Below are 19,819 nucleotides of genomic sequence, written 5' to 3'. Positions count from 1 at the left end.
AAAGCTATTTTCCGCATCCTTCACTAAGAGATCTGAATTTGATTTAGAAGTACGCATTCTGTGTTAAATTACAATCTATTAAGAGTTACTATTAAGCTTTTGCATATGTGTTTGTTCCTCTTACCCAGGAAAACAACTGTTATTAGCAATAAAGATAACAGAAGAGGCATTTCAACCCCTCAGAATCCCTGCACATGACTCATCCCCTAAGGTGAAATACTGGAGGTATACCTTGATCATCACTACATACAACAGAAGACAGTTATGTATGACCTTCAGAAATATCAAACGAACGAGAATTGCTTTCTTCCACTGTAACCCCACTCTGTAAACCAAATACATAACTGAAAAATTATTTGCACTGACTGCATTTTGATGGATTGGTCACTCCAAAATCCATTGGTTGGAACTGTAGTACACTCTGAATTAAAATTCAGATCCTAAATACTTGGCTTCTTCTTATCACTCCATTCACCACTTCTCGCATTACTGTTTCTAAAGTTTCCTATACTTTAGGAAATTATTCTTATATGAGAGTTGCAAAGACTCTTCATACGTCCTTTTATGCTACCTTAAAACTTCTTCCCCACTGTTATTAAGAAAGTCACTGACACTTCCCAATTGTTTTAGAGTTTATCAACTCTGCTACTCCAAATTTATTGGAAAGTCTTTGACATGGGCCAGAGATACAAATTACAATTTCATAAAGCTGAAAGGATCCAAGAATATTAAAGGTACATCAAAACCCACATATCCATTACACGTAACAACTGAAGAGCAGTAAACTGGTTTAGCCACTAGTTAAGTAATTCCCCTTTTTAAAACATTCACAAAACAGATTATACACAGCCACAGACAAGTAGAGAATCAACTCAAAATATCATGGTTTCCCAGAATTCCAAAACATGAAATATTACATTATTGGATTAAAAACTTCAGGATGAAGATGAGATTGTTTGTTTGTTTGTTTGTTTCAGAGCAGCTGATTTTGCAACACTCTTCCTGATCTTTTCCTCCCCTTATCCCCACCCCACCCAATAATTCTGTCATCCTCCCAGTTCTTTTTGTGTTCCTTAACTCTTTCCTTTTAATCCCTGCATTCACAGGAAGTGTACTTTCCTGACAGTATTTCTAAAAATATACATTCTTCCTGTTACTTCTTGGAAATGCACTTATGGTTCCTGGCTGCTGGCCTCCTTGACAGGCATTGTTCTAAATTATAACCTCAATCGTCCCGTTGTCACCTCTCACTTCTTCAGTTTTTCTATAACACAACTTTCTCTCCCTCCTCAAATCACTTCTATCCTTTTTCTAAATCAAACTGAAACTTCTCATCCTCACCTTCCAGGCTGCACAAGTTCTGCCCTGCCCCTGCCTCACATATTTTTTGTCTCCATTACTTCCCTGATGACAGCCTGTATTTCGCTAAATCCTCTTTCCTTAGAGGTGACCTGGAAAGGAGAAAAACACCAGGGGTTTTTTTTTTGCTTCCTTATGATGAAAGTTTGACAGGTTCATCAATCCAAGCCTGAATAGTTTTGGGTCCCCACCTTCTGAGAAACCAGGCTATTACAACTCCTGCAATAACAGCCTCTCAATGTGATTTTGCTGTTTATAGGGGTGGGTCTTAAGGACTTCCTGGATGATTCAAAAGTATACACAAGGAATCTTAAGCCCTCAGTATAACAGGGTGAAAATGCTACATATTCAAATAAAAGCATAGGTGAAAATGCTACATATTCAAATAAAAGCATAAAGAGAAAAAAGTGTAATAACGATAATTTAAGTTAGTAAGCGGCTTTCCTCCCCTACATTTAAGTCAAACGACTTTTTTCTAAAAACAACCCAAGAAGCAATTGTAGGCTTTCTTCCAAGATCGTAAAACCAGCAATAAACCAAACAAGGCCAGCGAAGCATTTAGAGCCTTCTTATACGTGCTTTCCACACCTAAAGGATCTCCTAGGCGCACAGAAACCGGACGGCCTTCTGCACATCTCCACCACTCTCCCCAGAGCCCGAGTCGGGCCGGACACACCCCCTCCTGCCCAAAAGCTGCCAGAGGGATCCTTCTACACTCCGCACACCGCCACAGATGCCACGCTGCTGCCCGCAGTACCTCGCGCAGATTTACGACAGAGATTGCACGGCTTCGCCCAGACCACCAAAGTTTCCGGAACCCAAAGAAGCCAAAGACTGAAATCGGACCCGCGGCACCGGCTCCGGCCTTGCCCCGCCGCGCCTCGGCCCCCGCCAGCCCGCTCCCGCTGCTGCCCGCCGACCCGCAACGCGCCGCAGGCAGCGCGAAGCCTCCTCCGCGGGCAGCCGCGGGCTCCCTCCCGCTGTGCCCCGACGCCGGGCCCTCCTCCTACCTGTCCATGCTCTGCGGCAGCGCCAAGCCCGTCTGCTCGGACATGGCTCCCGGAGGAGGAGCGGGCTCAGCCGAGGGCCCGGAGCCTAACAAAGGCGGCCCTCGGCGCCGACAAAGCCGCGCGTCCCGCGTGTGACAGCAGGGGAAGGGAAGCGAAAGGAAAGGCCGCGAAACCGCCCTCCGGCGAGGCAGCCGGGGCGGTCCCTCCTTGAACAGGCGGAGACGACGCGAAGGGCCGGTCGCTGACGGGGGACGGAGCCGCACGCTGAAACTGCGCGGCCCAGGCCCCCGCGCTGCCGGGGCGAGCGGCGGCGACGACGCCTCTATGAAGTCACTACCGAGTGCAGCCGTGACGCCCGTCACCACCGCCCGCTCGCCGCAGCGCGCCTGCCCCAGAGCAGCGGCGACGGCCCCTGCGGCACGCCGGGAAGTGTAGTCCTGACGCCGCCGGGAGTTTAAAGGTCCGGCGGGGCGCGTCCCTCACCCTCTCCCCTCCCTGTGGCGCTGCTCCCTCTCCCTCCCCTATGCCTCTCCTCTCCGCTGCCGCATAGTCGTTGCCCGGCACCCTGCGTGAGGCAGGTAGGGGACGAGGTGGCGACGGGATGGCCGCTCTGTCGGACGGGGATAGGCGGGGAAGGGCCAGGGCGGGCCCGGCCCCGCGCCCTCGGTGGCGGCTGCCGCCCCCCCCCCCCCCCCGCTGCCTCGCGCCCAGGCCCCCCTGAGGGCCCGCAGGGTGGGGGAGCGGGAAGGGCCCTCGCGCCACTGCCCGCCGCGCGCAGCGACCGTTGCTCTGCGGCGGGTGAGGGGTGCGTCGCGCGCCTCCCGCCGCCCCCCCGGGCAGGTGGAGGGAGAAGCGGGGCAGCCGCTGCCCCCGCCCCGGCCACGCAGGGTGCAGGCCCCTCCTCGGGGCAGCAGCACCCTCCCGCGCAGCCCCGGCCTTCTCTCGCCTGCCAAACAGGTGCAGGCGGCTCCCGCCCCCTGCTCGGCCGGCCGGCCTCCCCGGGACCTGCCCTTGGGGCGGTGAAGCCTGAGGGAAGTGCCTACCCCGGCTGGGCTGCCAAGGAGGGCGGTGGCTGGCACGGCGGAAGGGAAATCAATCCGTTTCTGTGGTCTTGTTGGCAATGACAAGGACAAGCACCGGGCGCCCTTGTAAGTGGCCTTTTGTGCTCCATGGAGGCCTAGTGGCCGCTAGCTTCTGTGTGCAAGGGGGGTGAGGCATGGGACAGCTGGTGGTAAAGACGACGCTCGCATTTCAGTTTGTAGCCGTGCTTCCTAATGACAAAAAAAGTCCTGAAGAGCTTTTAAAATTTATTATATGTTATGAAGTCCATACAGAGCATGGCAGTTTGTGAAAGTGGAAATTCAGAAGTTGAAAAGCCTTTACAGAGCAAAGGGATGGATAACACCTGGGCAGAAGTTGTCTTCCCATTTATCTCCACCGTGCGTGTTAAGGGCGAGTGTCAGGAGGACAGAGCCAGGCTTTTTTCAGTGATGTCTAGTGATAGGACAAGGGGCAGTGGGTGAAAACTAGAACATAGAAGGTTCCATGTAAACATCAGAAAAAACTTCTTCACTGTGAGAGTGACAGAGCACTGGAACAGGCTGCCCAGAGAGGTTGTGGAGTCTCCTTCACTGGAGACATTCAAAACCTGCCTGGACACGTTCCTGTGTGATGTGCTCTAGGTGATCCTGCTCTGGCAGGGGGGTTGGACGAGGTGATCTTTCGATGTCCCTTCTAACCCCTAGGATTCTGTGATTCTATGGGTGTCCGTCTCCCACTCTTTAACTTCTCAGTTCAAGTGAGCTTATTTGCATGTCTGTGAAGGTTCTGCGTAATGTCAGGTTCCTCAAGCAAAAGGCGAGATCATAAGAGGCAGTTGGGACATTTCAGGTTCTTGTGACGACTGGTTTGAATTTTCCTTTTCTGCTTAAATATTAATACATATGTATGTATATATTTAATAAATAGCTCTTGGAGTAAGTTTTGTTTAATGCAACTAGACTCTGATACTTTGTGTAAATTACAGCTTTGTTACACTGCAATATCTGTACAAGGTAGTAATTTATGGGGCCAACCCCACAACTGTACATCTGCGTCAACCTACATCTTGATCTTTGTTGTGACAAGCAGCATGTGCATGTGGATATACCTGGCTGTAGAGATCAAGTAGAATAGGAAGGAGGCTAGTGTGCTCCCTTGGCTAGGGAAAAATCAACCTGCTTTTTAGAGTCTTTGTTGAGACAAAGAGGTTGTAAAAATGTGTGTAGAATCTCTGGACTTGGCCTTTTAAGCTGTATTATATAGAATGACTATGGCTGGTGTTTATTTTCTGATTGCTACAAATAATATAATCAGGAATGCTAAAGTAGCTAGTGATGTAAGTGTTCTTTACAGGAAGTATGGATAGAAGCAGATAGGAAAAAAGACATTGTGCTGTCATCCTGTCCCAGAAAATTATTTTTTACTTATTCTTGGGACACTAAAATTTGGTTATGCTTGAACTGCTGAGAAGCGTTGGATGTACAGTAGCCTGAGTAAACCATATGGTCTTGACTTCCTGGAAGAGAATCTAATACCCAATGTCCCAATTACAGCTTTTAATGAAACATAAGATCAATATTAGATATCAGAGTTTCTGTTTCCTATTCCTGGTCTGGAACAAGTGCCTTGTCTGTTGGCCAGAGCACTAGTCGGCTAGACTAGCCAAATGTATTTATTTGCAAACATTGCAAATGGAAATAGGGAAGCTGGTTGTATTCCTAAGATTATGGGATATGTGCAATTTCTGTATTTGCAGAATTTGTGTGTTGTACCATTTCTGGTTTTGGAGTGGGAAGGATATGCTAGTTGCCCGCTATGTAGGTCATGGTGAGTAAAAATGGTTGTGAGCAACATGTACCTGAAGAAATATAACCAGAACCCAGGAACACTTGGCTACCATATGAGGTTCTGAAAAACAGCCTGTGACAAAGGCGGCCTCTTTGCTCTACCACTGGCATAGAGAGAAGTGACAAGACTGGACAAACTTGAATATCATGTCAAACAGTGAACACTTGGTAGGTTTGGACATGATTTTTGTCTTTTTTTTTTTTTTTTTTTTTTTTTTTCTTTTCCAAACATGAACTACAAAAACATGATAGGACACGAGGTAATGTTTTTAAACTGAAAGAGGGTAGCTGTAGATTACATATTAGGAAGAAATTTTTTATTATGAGGGTGGTGAAACACTGGCATCTGCTCAGAGAGGTGGTAGATGCCCAACCCTGGAAACATTAAAGGTCAGGTTGGATGGGGCTCTGAGCATGTGATCTAGTTGAAGATTCCCTGCTTACTGCAGGGGTGTTGGACTAGATGACCTTTAGAGGTCCCTTCTGACCCAAACTAGGATTCTGTAATGGCAGACCTTTTAACATCCCATGAGTAGCTTAAAGATCCTGAAACTTAAAAACTGATTTGTGCCTTTTTGTTGTTCAGGAGTTTGTTGGACAGCTTGAGGTATGTGTTCTCAATTTGTCTACTCTTCTCAGAATAAAAGTATGATTCTAAAATACACATATAACAAACTGTTTCTAAATTTGAGAAAATACTCCTTGTTCCGCCCTCATCTCTTTCCCTTAACAAGACCACATATGCAGCAGCTCTGTTCAGATGCTTGCTTTATTCTCCCCAACAATCTTCTCCTTCATTCACTCATTCCATTTTTCTCTTAATTTTCTTTCCACTTTAAAAAAAAGTGTTATGGTTCCTTCTTTGCATTGGCAGTTTCCACTATAAATCTCAGGTTACCTCTTGTAGTTTTTTCATTTTTTGAACTATCACTTCCCATATCATTCCTTAGTAGGTTCCTCTTTGTTCCTTCTGTCTCCATGGTGTTCATTGCACTGTCTCACTCTATTCTCTCTTACCTTCACCTGGTGGTAGCTGCATTTGAGCCCAGAGAGAACTCTGCTAGGAACAAACTCCCTTTCACCAATGCAAAGTGAGGAAAAAAGATTGCTACTAATTGAGATTCAACCGAGATATTCACTGATATTAACTGGAGGTGGCAGCCACTTTGAATTAAATAAAACTGCACATTTAAAGGCAAGTACAGAACTTAATGAAAATCATCAAAACCAATATAAGCTATTTAGGGCCTAAAATGGAGCCCTGAATTTGGCAATCAGATTTATGTAAAAATACCGTCTTTGAAGATGCTAAGTTTTTTGTTAACAAATTTATACAGATTTAAGCTTAATAAAGAAGTTGACAAGCAATTACTGTAGGAATAGTATGGAGGTGTATTAAATATTTATCTGACAATTTCAGCAAGGCCTGAAAAAGTGGCTGTATGATGAAGGAGCAATACCTTAATACACTTCTTTTAATCTGGCAACGTTAAGACTGTTGGAATTATTCACTGTTTTCAGCAAAGCTAAGTAACCTGGCAATATGAAAGCATTCTGTTTATGCAAAACTGTATTTTAACTGCTATGCTAGTAATGTCCAATATTAAATTACAAGGTCATTTAGGCATTTTTAATGTACTTGATTCCATCTTTTAAAAGAGAAGGAGCCCTCAATTAAGCTAAATTAAACGTATCTAAACTGAGAAAAAATGTATCTACAATAAAACTAATTTTTGCAGTAACTTCACTTTAACCTTCAAGCTAGATGAAATATTCACTTTCTGGCAATAAGGCTAGCATGGTTTGTTATTCATAGTAGGCTTAAATTGCTTTATAATGAATTTCATAAAATAAAAATATACTCAATACAATGTTTATTGAGTTAGCTAGGCTTATTTGGGCCTTTCTTATATTTGTTTCTTTGGAACTGGCCCAGGTCAAGTAATTCAGATATGAGATTGAATTAAGGTCTTACGTTCAGCTACAGCTGTTGTTACTATCTTTTAACTTGCAGTTACAAAAGAGCTGGCTGGTAGAAACAAAAAATGTTTTTCTTCTAGTGGCTACTTGATCAAAACCTGTTTTTATGTTCTGATTTTCCTCTGGTTCTGGAATGCCTCTCCATTTGTGAATATCTTAATGAGCACTCTCCTTATCTTAATAATGGATCTGCAAAGTGAAGCTGTCCCTTGGGAATAAGTGACAGCAAGGGTGCGGTCCCTTCCACATGAATCCTCAAAGCATCTGAAAAGTAATAACCCAGAAGTAAGTAGGGACATAAAGGTGTGGTATAAAATGCCCAGAGCCAGCCCTGTCCTTGCTGGGATATTTCAACAAATTAGGTATTTTCAACTGCTGTAAGAAAACAGTTTTTGTGCCCTTAATGATTCAGAGTAGCCCTAACAGGTTAGAGCGAGTGTTGAGAAACTCTTAATTAGAGCATTGATTTAAGGCAGGCAGACCATACAGTCAAACATAAACAGACTGTAGAAAGCAGACACGTAAGTGTTTTAACAACCCATTTTTAACTGCCCTAATTTATCTTTCTTAGCTTTAGTCATCTCTCTCTCACCCATAAAGTTATGCATATTCCATTATTTGAAAAATCAGTCTGCAGTTTTATTAAACACTTCTATTTTCACACTTCTGATTTCAAGTAATTCCATCCAATGGTAACAAGCCTTAGTATTTGCTCCTAAATAATTAGTATTATGACTTATTGCCCAGAATAAATATTCAGACTAATCCATGGACTAGTACAAGACAGAACACAAGTGCTGGTAAACAAAGTTCTGAAAAATTTACCTGGCCTACATAAATCATCAAAATGTTAATATCTTATGAGGACCTCGTCAGGTTGTGTATTCATGTGGAGGTTGGATATATGTGGATAGGAGGTAGTTGAAACATGGAACCATGGTGTACAGACTAGATGCAATGTTTAATAATAAAATTTGCACCTTCTTTTCTGAGTAGTTTATTTTTCGGTAGAATTTTCAGTGTAGTAACAATAACTCAGTCATGAAAAAGTGGTAACTTGGAAATTGAAAACTATTCCAATAGTAAAACATTTTGCCTACATGCTGGTTTTGATTTGTTTTAAATATTTGTACTTGACCTTTTTGTGTTTAATTTTCAGAATGTTTTTAGAAATTATATTACAACAGGTTATAATTTAATATTTTCTTCAGTGAAGCAGCATGACACAATCTCCTTTGTAATATTTTATAGCTGGTTTGAGCTTATAATGAATTTCTTATACTAGAAGTTTGGCGCTTGGAAGGAAGTATGGAAATACTAGAACTATTTCTTTGTCTAGCAATTGTTTTTCTGAATGGGTAGCTATTTGATCTGGGCTTATAAATTAAACTGTCAGAAGCTCTTAATTACTCACTTTGAGCTCAGTCTGGCATATTTGTTTTCTCAGAGCTAGTGATTCAGATTGCAGCAATTTTGCCTGGAAAGAGCGAGGCAGCACATTTTTACTTTCAAGCCCTCTTCCTTTCAGGATAGTCAGCAGTGAAATGTCCTCTATAGCTAAGACTTCAAACCCCATGATGCCCTGGGAGAGCATGCTCTGAAAGCTTCCAGTTGTCAAAGTGCTCTTGTCAGACTGGTTGACTATTTGTCATATTCCAAACCTGAAAGAAGAAAACAAATATACTGTCATTTTGTTGATCTTTAAACATAGAAAATCCAAAGGTAACCATTCCTTAAAATTTTTTTGTTGACTGCATGGGTTACTGCATGCAAACGGAGCTAGTATTGCTGTGGGGATACAGATTTCCTGTACCAGATTGTAAATTTGTACAAATACTTATACCAGCAAATAATCAAGAAATACTGCCTATTAGTCCAACATTAGACTTTGGCTGGCCTGTCTTTCAAAGTAATTTGTTATCCAGTGCTTTTCCATTCAGACTGGCTTCATTCATTAAAGGTAGGTCTTGACCTTGATAGAGGGTTGAATTGGGCAGTGATTTTTACCTTTAAGAAGCAATATGAAAATTAATGTGGCTTACAGACCTTATGATAAAGTTCAGAACAGCTAGCTAAGTCAAGGTACATATTCGAAGCAACTGTTGTGCTAGCCTCTATAGATAACCTGGTGACTAACTGATTTAAATATACTTTATTGACGACAGAATTCTAACATTTCAGCTGCTATATTTTTCTCTCTAAATATATTTCTGTACTGGTAGATCAGAAGCAGGGGAGGGATAAATATAATATTTTTGTCTCTGGTGTGGAATCATTAGTAATTTTCTGTAGTCTTAGGAATAGTAGTGATTTGTATAGAAATAAGCTAATGGAAAGCTACCCAGAACTTGGTATATTATGGCTTACTGCAACATTGCTTTCAGCTGCCTTACAAGGTTTTCTGCACCCCCATCAGCAGCAGCAGAGTTGCATTTTACAGATGCAATAGTTTACTCTGTTCTTAGGAACTTGCCTTAGTGTTGTCTCTGCAAAGTCTATTCATGAACCCTCACTGTTCGATTTACGTATTGAACAGGTAAATAATAGGGAGCATGAACAGTAACTTAACTGATAGCAGAAACCTCTCCTGACATTTGTTTCAGTTAAAAAAGTGTATGTGTGGCTCAGAAAAGATTTGAAAGAAAGAAACCGAAAAATGTTAAAGATACACATAGACCATCTGAATACTGTTGATGTCAGAAAGGAGCTGTGGATTTCACTGTTTGTCACCTTTCTTAAACAGTTAATTGATTTGGCTTATCTTTACTTTGTTACATTAAAACAACAGTCCTAAAAAATTGTAACCCGAGGAAGTGGATATGTCATATGATTAACTCTATAGAAATGCAATTAGGTATTCAGTGATGACCATCTTTGACATAGTTACTCAATTAAAGTAAGTGATTTTTTGGCTCATTTAAAATACTTCTGAGATTTATAATGATCTCTTAAATTGACTAAGAGACTGCAAAAATGTGGAGGTTCCTGTTCTAATTTCATACAGTTGCTGTTCATTGATGTCTGTATAGGCATTATTCCTATTGTTTCAAAATAATAATAAAATTATATTATCTGTTCTATTTAATATAAAGTACCTTTTCTAGCAGCTATGACTCAACCATACTACATACATTTATGTTTTAAATTTTAAACTTATGTAGTGATTTAGCAAATGATTTGCATCCCTGATCTTCGTCTTGTGCATATAAAGATGGCTTTTCAAATGTGGCATGTCTATATTTTCAATATTTCAATTTGCCACATCTTTATTTTTCATTGTGAAAGCATCGGAAACATCATAGTCTAATAACTATTAGGCTAATTTTGACCTTATTTTCTAATTAACAAATTACTGCTGACTTCATATACATAGAAATACAGCAACTAGAAACACCTTTAAGCAAAAAAACTGATTTTATGTAAAATAGCGTTTTAGACGGAAAAACCGTAAGGTCACTGAAGGCAAATACAATACTCATTGGTAGCTTTGTACATGAGGGGTCTCTACAGCTCGCCCCCCATCCTCTTCTCCCCCCCCTCCCCCGCGCCTCGCCCGTCGCAAGCAGCGAGCTGTGGAGCTGTGCGGCAGAAAAAGACCAAGAAACGGCTGTGCAGCTACGAACCGCTCCGCTGTCAGTGAGAGATTTCGTGTGTGCTTTCTCTCTGATAAATAATTGAAAGCTTGTTTGTTAATTAACGAAAATCGGTACCCGGCTCCTTTAAAAGTCTGCTAATAGAAAAGGGGGTGGAGTAGAATGAAGACTGGTGTCTTTTTAACCTTGCTGAAGGACGCAGCAGTATTTATTGACGTATGCAAATAACCAGGGGGAGGAGGTGGAGGAGGAGGAGGGTGCTTGGAAAAACAGGAACCAGAATCAGTTTCTCATTGCAGGGTGAGAGCTCTGAGTTCCGGTGTAAGAGAAAAGAGACGTGGCGAAATTGCTGTATATCTCTGCCCTATAAGCACATCTCTCATTTAGACAGAAGGGAAGCAAAGCATCAAAAAGGGTGAAGCATCTTAAAAAATATTTTAAAGGCAATCTAGCACGATCAAAGGTTACATATTCCTAAGTGGGGGAGGGGGAAGATTACGGGTTTGCCTTGCAACTTGCTGTAGCATAGCACTAGCAATAGGATGAAATTTTTGTCCGGCGAATGATTAAAACAGCTTGGTTTGTGGTACGAATGACAATGTTAATAATCTGTCTTTGTGGTTTTTTCCCCTACTGTTTCAGCTGCGCAAACCATGCAGGATGATTTACTGATGGACAAAAGCAAAGCCCAGCCCCAGCAGCAGCAGCGGCAGCAGCAGCAGCAAGATCCAAACTCTGCAGAAGCCCCCTCTACACCCATTTCGTCGGAGACACCCAAACCAGAAGACAGCAGTTCAGTGACTAGTATCGGCACATCAGCTTCTTCCCAAAATAGCAAGGAGAAGATGCAGATGGAGTCTCCCATTTTGCCTGGCTTGAGCTTTCACCAGCCTCAACAAGAACCTGCAGCCGGCACCTCCTTGTCTCCCTCCTTCGGCAGCACCTGGTCTACAGGGACCACAAACACGGTGGATGATAGCTTTTTCCAAGGGATTACTCCAGTCAATGGGACAATGCTTTTCCAGAATTTTCCGCATCATGTCAACCCTGTATTTGGTGGCACTTTCTCACCTCAAATTGGCCTAGCTCAGACTCAACACCACCAACATCAGCAGCAGCAGCAGCAAGCGCAGCAGCAGCAGCAGCGGAGGTCACCTGTAAGCCCTAATCAGGCACCCTTTGCCCAGAGAAATGCTGCTTATAGCCATCAACCCATCATGACCAGCAAACCGTCTTCCTCCTCTGCCTCCTCTTCTTCCTCCTCCAGCTGGAATAACCATCAAAATGCAGCTTGGAGTACACCTTCCAACCCTTGGGGTGGGCTGCAGGTTGGCAGGGACCCTCGAAGGGCAGTCGGTGTGGGAGTCGGTGTGGGAGTCGGAGTCGGTGTACCCTCCCCCCTCAATCCCATTTCACCCCTTAAAAAACCGTTCTCCAGCAATGTCATTGCCCCTCCGAAGTTCCCACGAGCTGCACCCTTAACCCCCAAATCCTGGATGGAAGACAACGCATTCAGGACGGACAATGGCAACAATCTGTTGCCTTTTCAGGTAAATGACTACATGCACTTTCTACATGGTGACAGCTATCACAGAGTTTTATTTTTTGCAGGGGTATATTTCATGTTAATGTTCTGTCTGAGAGGTATCTCAGTAACTCATCTTTGCATTGAATAGTCTTCTTACGTGAAAGAAATGGGGCTGATCCTAAAGGTGTATACACAGAGATTCCAAATTCTGGCTTAAGGTTTACAGTCTTGATTTTCTTGAAGCTTATTCTTAAAGCTTTTTGTGGGTTTTTTTGTGGGTTTTTTAGGGTGTGTGTTTTTTTTTCTAGCATCTAAAAGGTAGTAGCCTTCCTTCATGAAAAACAGGTTTGGCAGACTGCGTTCTTTTAGTGCTGCATGTTATTTTTTTTTTTTTTCGTATTCTCCCATATGTGAGAAACAGGAGATGTTAAAATTGCTGGCTCCAGGCTTTTTTGGCATGTTAATTTTGACCAAAGATGCTTCTTGACCCAAAATCTGGTTAATTATTTTATCACCATTGCAATAACTGACTGCCCTTGTGTTGTGGGGGGATTTAACAGGGAGTCTGTTTGCTTAAGGTATACGTATGAAAAGCCATATTCCTCTGATATGTACACCCTGCTGTTCAGAGTGAACGTTTTGAATACATCTAGAAGCAGCGTGGGTGTGTATGGAAAGAGTGGCGTATCTGTTCTTTCCAGTAAGGAAATGCCTAATACAATTGACGTGATTTAGAAATGGCAGGGATTGTATTGTATAAAATAAACCATTTTATGCTGTTCAAACTATTTGCAGAGAAAAGAGACAATAGGACACGACCTTCAGAGCCATATTGCAATGGAGTCTATTTACTAGCTACACAGCTCTGAAATATTTAAAGCTGCAGTGCCCTTCACTGTTGTTTTTTTTTTCATCTATGACGACAAAGCAGATCAATTGCAGCTGAAACTGGGACACATAGAAGATTTGCAATTTTAATGCAGAAAAAAAAACTGTCATGGTGTGAAATCCATTTGAAGTTGAAAAAAACAGAGCATGCACTTGCAGTTCTATCTGCAGAAGGTGAAGTGAATCTCTTATTTCTTCTAGGTTAGCTTTTTTAGTCTTGGACAAATAATTTTTTTTTTTCTTTTGAAGTACAGTGAAATAATTAATATGTGCTTTCTCTTCAAGTAATTGCTTTTTCAACAAAGTATGAACTCTCAAACGTTTTTAACTTACCAGTATGGTAAGAATAGCATTTATAATGACACTTAGTATTAGAAAGGGAAGTTAAAAAAAAAATCAAATAAACACCCTTCACATGACTTTAAGAGATTGTTTAAATAAAATATATGCATTCCTGTGCACTTTTCAGTCCTATTCAAGGAAGGCACCTTATAGTCAGACCTCATAGTTAATTTTGCTGCTTCATTGTGTTTAAAGGGAGAGTTGCTAATTTTTTATTGGCTACCCTCAATGACGGTGGAGTGGCTTCTGGTGAGCTGCTGGTCAATCTCTGTAGCACTATAGTCTGGAGAAAGACTATTCTTGACACAATATGCCTGGTGAAACTACTGTATTGCACGAGAATGAAAATAGCTCCCAGTCATTTTTTAGGAGTAGGAAACATGCTTCAATTTGCAATTACTCTTCTATTTAATAAAATTGTCTACATGTAAGACATTACAAATTCTGATAAATTTTAATTACTAGGGAAAACAGTAAATGGTCTTATTTCTGTGTATTGGTCACTGAGATAAATCATTAATGAATACACAACTTTATTATTGTGGCTGTAAATTGTTACAACCAGCAGGTATTTAGTCATCACTAGGGGAAAACGTAGATAAATGTTCTTAAAGTTTCTTTGATTTTAAAATTTAAGTTTTTAAAAGCTGAAGTATTAGCCAATATGTAAATTTAGAAGCTTGTTTTTTTCTCTGTGAATTTAACCTGGTATTTTCCTGTTCAACTGAAAGCAAATACTTAGACTACTCTCAGCACCAGCTGGAATAACAATCTGATTTCAGAGACTCTGAAAACTTGTATTTTTTTAATACAAGCTGCTGAGTTGTGCATACAAGTTTATAAACTGGGTTAATATTGGTTGCTCATATACTTAACAAATTGCCAAGGAAGTCTTGAAACCATACTACTGATAGGAAGCAACTGTTTAGTTCCATTGATAAAAATGAAATTCTAATTAATATAAGAGTTTAATATTTGCTGCCAGGGTTCTAGTTGCCTTTTTTAAATTTTTTTTTTTTTTTTTTTTCCTCCACCACTCAGAAACTGGGCAATATGTTGACAGAGTAAGTTCTGCTTGTCAGCTCTATCAAGTAATTCTGGCAGGTTTATCCATGTACATCTGCCACCCTTCATAACTAAGCATTTTTGATCTGCTTCAGAAAAGCCTTTCAGTAAACTTGCTAGCAACACATTAGTTGCTAACACTAGTGCACATTAACAAGTTCTTTGTGCTAACCCATTTTTTTTTATGTTGAGATTATAAGACTTTCTAGAATTTGTGTTTCATATTTAATTAATTCCTTAATGACATATGATGCTCAAGATGTTCTAAATAGAAAGAAAAATATTAATATGTTCACTGGTTGAGTTAGCATCAATGATACCTATTTTGTAATTCAGATCTTTGCAGTGATGCAAAATTTTAAGCAGAAAACTTATATAATCAAGGTTTGTGTTCTGAGTTTGTAGTATCTGAAGAAGAAAGCTGATACCTAGTTCTAGGGAAAAAAAACTTGAATTTGGAAGTGTATCTCTTAAAAATATGTATATAAAGCATTATGCTAGATGTCTTCATGCCAAAATTTGAGCAATAGGTTAGTGCACCTTGTAGGTGAAAATCAATCGGCATCTGTCCCAAGGAGTTGTGCTGCAGAGCGTATCAGAACATTTAAAATACCAGTTGGTAGGAATTCTGTTGGCATCTGCCTTGTGATTACTGCTAAAAGGCAACCAAAAAGCTTTGGAGGAGACTTACACTTACTGAGGAAAACTTACTGCACTTTATAAGAGATTTGAAGATGCAAAGCTCATGATTGAAAGGGAAAAGAAAAGAAGCAGTCGGTCTGGAGTGAAATGTGATGTAGCAAATAAGAGTTGGAGACAAGATCACAGGAATAGATGTGAAACAAGGCCGTATAGGAAATACAGAAAATATGGACTGTTTGTTCTTGTGAATATTTGTCAGCTCCTGAGTGGTTCAGGCAAAGGTCTTCTGTTGTGATTGTCGTTTGACAGGCAGTAGTGTTATGCCATTATGCCCAGAGATCCTAATTTCTGGCATTTGAGGCTGATGTTAATTGATTGTCCCAGGGACCTGGGCAATGGTTCAGTTTCTTTTTACAGCAGAGTGGTGGGGCTTAATGAAAACTATTGTGCTTCTGAGCTGCTCCCAGAATTCTCTTTTCCTTTACTTCCCAGGTAAATAGTGCATTTCTTTTGACTTTGGGATATATATATATATGTATAGGGACACGTCTTGTAGGGTTAGAAGGACTGATAGTGCCTGAAATAGACCCTTGGAAGCATGGATAAGAAATTTTGTTTACAAAAGAAGAGAGAGAAGGAATTAAATATTTGGAGACCAGTATACTAATTAAGGAATTCTACCAGGTGGATTTTCAGGAATAACAACACTATAACAATTTCCCAGAAATTGTTTGAATTTTGCTGCTTTCTGAGTAATGTTCTTTAGAAACAATAAAAAATGCATATTTGCAAGTGGTAGATGTAAAAAGTGCAATGTGATTTGGTCCTCTGAAGATTCTGGCATACATCAAGTCATTCTTGGCAGCTTTACTGGTAAATATTTCTCTAGCAGAAATAAGTAAGGTGGTATTTATTGTGCATAAAGATAATTTTAACATGCTGTCTTTTGCAGGGAGGGAGAGAGGTTTTTTGTTGGTTTTGTGCTTTTTTTTTTTTTTAACTGTTTTTTCTCAGTGATTTAAATAGGAATTAATCTGTACACAGAAAGTTGTAATCTAAATTTAGAAATTATGCAGAAATCCAATGTTTTATACTTAAAATGCAAGTATAAACATGCAGCGAGTGTGTGTAAGTACATATGCATAAAGATATTTGCATGAATATATATTTTTACATTTAGCTGTAGATACACTAATTAGTAATACACTAGCAGATATGAGTAATTTGTCATGTGTTGTACTAAACACACTGTAGTTGTTTGTAATGTTGAGTGTAATGAAGGACAAGGGAATGGCCACTGCATAATGTTTATAGTTCCAGTGTGACTTTTGGTTAATGATTAATAGACAGCTCCTCAAGAAGCTGCTTTTGTGAAGTTTTTCAGGCCTGTGATATTAGGCCTTACTTAGTTTTCTCCATGCCAATACAGATCTATACTCAAATTATGGGCATATATGTACATACTTATACACACCTGTGGAGTAAACTAATGCAGAGTAATTTTTATCTTCAAGTCCTAGGGAAAATAATATTAAATACACTATTAACTTCAGTTTTATAATATGTGTGCTAACCTCTTCACAGGCAATGAATTTCAGCCTTCATAGGCTCTAGCTTATTTGTCATAGTTGTGTTTCTTAACACTGTGGTAACCTGAAACGTGTATTAGGATATCTCACAAATGTCTGTGTATTAAAATTTATAACTGAATTAAAATGAGTTCAAGTATTGGAACATTCATGTGTGTAACAAAGTTTAATATTTATGAGTAAAGGAGTTTTACTGGCTAACACACTCTGGTGACTAGTTTTAAAGGTTTTTTTTAATTTTTTTTAAAATTATTTTATTTTGCAACCACAAATAGTTGTATACAATAAGTCTGTTTGAAGATCAATTTTTAAAACACTGTATTTCTTTATTTTAAATTTTATGTTCTGGGCTCTAGCCTCTTGAGAGTTTAGTAGTTTGTTTGTGACAGTTATCATACTTGGTAGCATTAGTGGTATCTCAAAAACTATTTCTTAACATGTAGGAAGAAAAAAAGTATAATCTTAATTTTTCTTACATAATGACACATAAATGCTGGCAGCCTGCAAATTTGTGAATGAAAAAAAAAGGACGTAGTTGTGGAAGTGCAAGCAGTACATGACATTCTAGCCTTAGCTTCTAGTTGTCAAGCATTTTATAATATTTGTTAGATTTTTAAATTTGATGGAGTTCTAAATACCTGTATTTTCAAATTAGTTAAAATACAGTAACAGTACTGAAGAAAAGACACATGAATGTTTCATAAGTATGATGATTTGAGTACTGATTACTTATTGATTGCAGTCTTGATTTTAAGTAAACGATTGAATCATAGATAAGCCCTTAAAATTAATGAAGGTAGAGCAAAGGTGTGAGTTCAGTATGCGTTGATATTCTGAGTAACTCATATATAGGCAAGACTTCCTTAAACACACTAAAGGTATTAATATAGAGCAATATACCAGTAATTTTGTTTTAAAGATTTCATAAATGAATTACCTTTCTTTCCCTTTGGAGGTAAGGTAAGGGGGGCATGACAGCTTATTTTCCTGTTTCCCTGGTTGGATCATCCCCAGTTCTTGGTTTTTTTCCTCTTGTGAGTGGCCTGTAAGAGGGAGAGAGACCTGGAAAAGTAATGTTTTCCTGTTCCAGATAATTTTCAAGAAGCAAATATGAGTTTGCTGAGTGGATGATGAACATTTCCTTTTCTTAGCAGTTGGTGAAATAGCTCTCCTTTCATTAAGGTCACTCATGAGTGATTCCTGGCATACTAAAGCATACCAAAAGGAAGCTAAAAAATAGGAATGCTTAGTTTGAAGTTACATAGTGGTCTTAAACTGTATACATCTGAATTTTGCTTGGATTGGGCAGACTACTGTGCTGTCAAAAACCTTTAAATTAGGCTACAGAGAAACACATCATACCAAAATCATCCAGTGATGACCTTTGAGAGAGGCTTTAAGGCTTTTTGGCCTTTATTTCTGTGTGTGTTTGTTTGGTTTTTTGTTTTGTGTTGGTTTCTTTTTTTATGTGTTTTTTTTGTTTGTTTGTTTTGATTTGATTTTTCTCCTACAGATCACTTGAGATGGTGTTACAAGTTTGAAAATACTATTAATGCATAAAAGATGCTTGTCCTAGAAATTGAATCAAAACATTATTCCAAATTGTGGCACAAATTCCCACAGGAAATAAAGGCGTTTACAGACTTCACAGTTTTTTCAAAAGAAGCATGCTGCTTTGCTTTTACTTTTATCACAGTAATGTGATACGTTATTTAAGGAAAAGTATCTGTTTAAGACCTTAAACATAATGGCAGCTAGCAGATTTTAGATAAAGTATCTCTTCTGTCTTTCTTCTCCCCATTTCCCTCCACTCCATCTTCTCAGCTGCCAGAAATCGATATTGAAAGCCTTTAATATATAATTGTTGGCTGCAATTATCTGCTGAAAATGGAGCACCATATTCTTTAGGCATGAAAGAGGATTGTTTACTTCCATTTCATGTCTTTAAGAAAAGAATGGTTTTATTGTCAGAAGACATCAAAAGCTAGGTAAAGAAGTTGTCTATGATCTTGAAATGGGAGAAACAATGCAAGTTAGGTGGAAGTTACTGCCTTCTCTCAAGGGTACTCAGACTGTTGTGCTTATTGCAAACCCAGTTAAGTACTTAGTTTGTCAGGATGTTGCCTGAAGTACTTATTACCATTTCTCATCTCAACCTACTTGTTCAATAAAGTGGGATACAAATAAAACATCAGAAAGGGCAGGAAACATTATTTTCTAATTCCTCTTGACTCATCACAAGGTTGGCTAAATTTCCCTTTGGACTCTTTCTGGTTCCATATGGGCCAGTAACTTCCTTTCTGTAGGGAAACTTCCTAAATGTCCACGTATGTTTAGAGATTAATTTTTTTTCTGACCAGCTAGCAACAAGAGTAAGTGGAACATGTATTATGAGAGAAATAAGCTATGCATACTTCAAAGCTTTAGGCGAATTTTCCATTCCCAGTAATACTAATATTTTGTGTATAAATGTGTGCAAAATATTTATGTATGTACATCTATAATCAATATCTGTATGTATAAGCAGTTCATTTTATCCACAAAATAATTATAATTATTTTTCAGTAACATCCACTTCAGGACTACATTGACAAAGTAGGTTTAGCTGCTATTGAGATGATTTGCCTCTTTCATACCTAAGCTAAACCTGTTTTTGCAGTGGCTGTGTAAGTTGTAATGTAGTTTTCCATTCTCATTTTCTAACAAGTATGTCAGAGCAATGTTTAGGCATTTCAGTTTTTAGGCTATTGTGACATTTTATACTTTCTGTATCATTACCATGTTTTGTTACCTCTTCTTTCTTTAATTTTCCTTATATAATTTAGAATAAATTTGAGAAGTGCAGAAGTATTGCTTTTATACCATTTTATACCATTATTAGAATATTGTACATATTGATAATGAGCAGGTGTTTTAAAGTAGTTAGATTAATGTA

General features: G+C 39.6%; 2 protein-coding genes across 8 annotated transcripts in view; one reads left to right on the top strand and one right to left on the bottom strand.

The window, feature by feature from the left end:
• The window catches only part of MARCHF5 (membrane associated ring-CH-type finger 5), a 28,521-nt gene extending 25,684 nt beyond the window's left edge, over positions 1 to 2,837 (bottom strand). Inside the window, exon 1 of the mRNA XM_051619418.1 lies at positions 2,370 to 2,837. Coding sequence (XP_051475378.1) covers positions 2,370 to 2,413 — 44 coding nt within the window. The 5' untranslated portion in view covers positions 2,414 to 2,837. The remainder of the gene's footprint in view (positions 1 to 2,369) is intronic.
• Positions 2,762 to 19,819, top strand: part of CPEB3 (cytoplasmic polyadenylation element binding protein 3) — an 88,841-nt gene continuing 71,783 nt past the window's right edge. For 2 of the 7 annotated variants that reach the window (XM_051619413.1, XM_051619410.1), the window contains exons 1-2: positions 10,767 to 10,869; positions 11,473 to 12,380. In XM_051619413.1, coding sequence (XP_051475373.1) covers positions 11,484 to 12,380 — 897 coding nt within the window. In that variant the 5' untranslated portion in view covers positions 10,767 to 10,869; positions 11,473 to 11,483. Of the gene's footprint in view, positions 2,830 to 3,407; positions 3,518 to 10,766; positions 10,870 to 11,090; positions 11,131 to 11,472; positions 12,381 to 19,819 lie in introns of those variants that run through there. The other 5 variants (XM_051619414.1, XM_051619412.1, XM_051619417.1 and 2 more) reach the window with 4 other exon arrangements.

The sequence above is a fragment of the Apus apus genome, chromosome 4, assembly GCF_020740795.1.
Source record: "Apus apus isolate bApuApu2 chromosome 4, bApuApu2.pri.cur, whole genome shotgun sequence".
Lineage (NCBI taxonomy): Eukaryota > Metazoa > Chordata > Aves > Apodiformes > Apodidae > Apus > Apus apus.
Note: the sequence above shows the minus strand (reverse complement) of the source record. Positions and strands in the feature narration are given on the sequence as shown.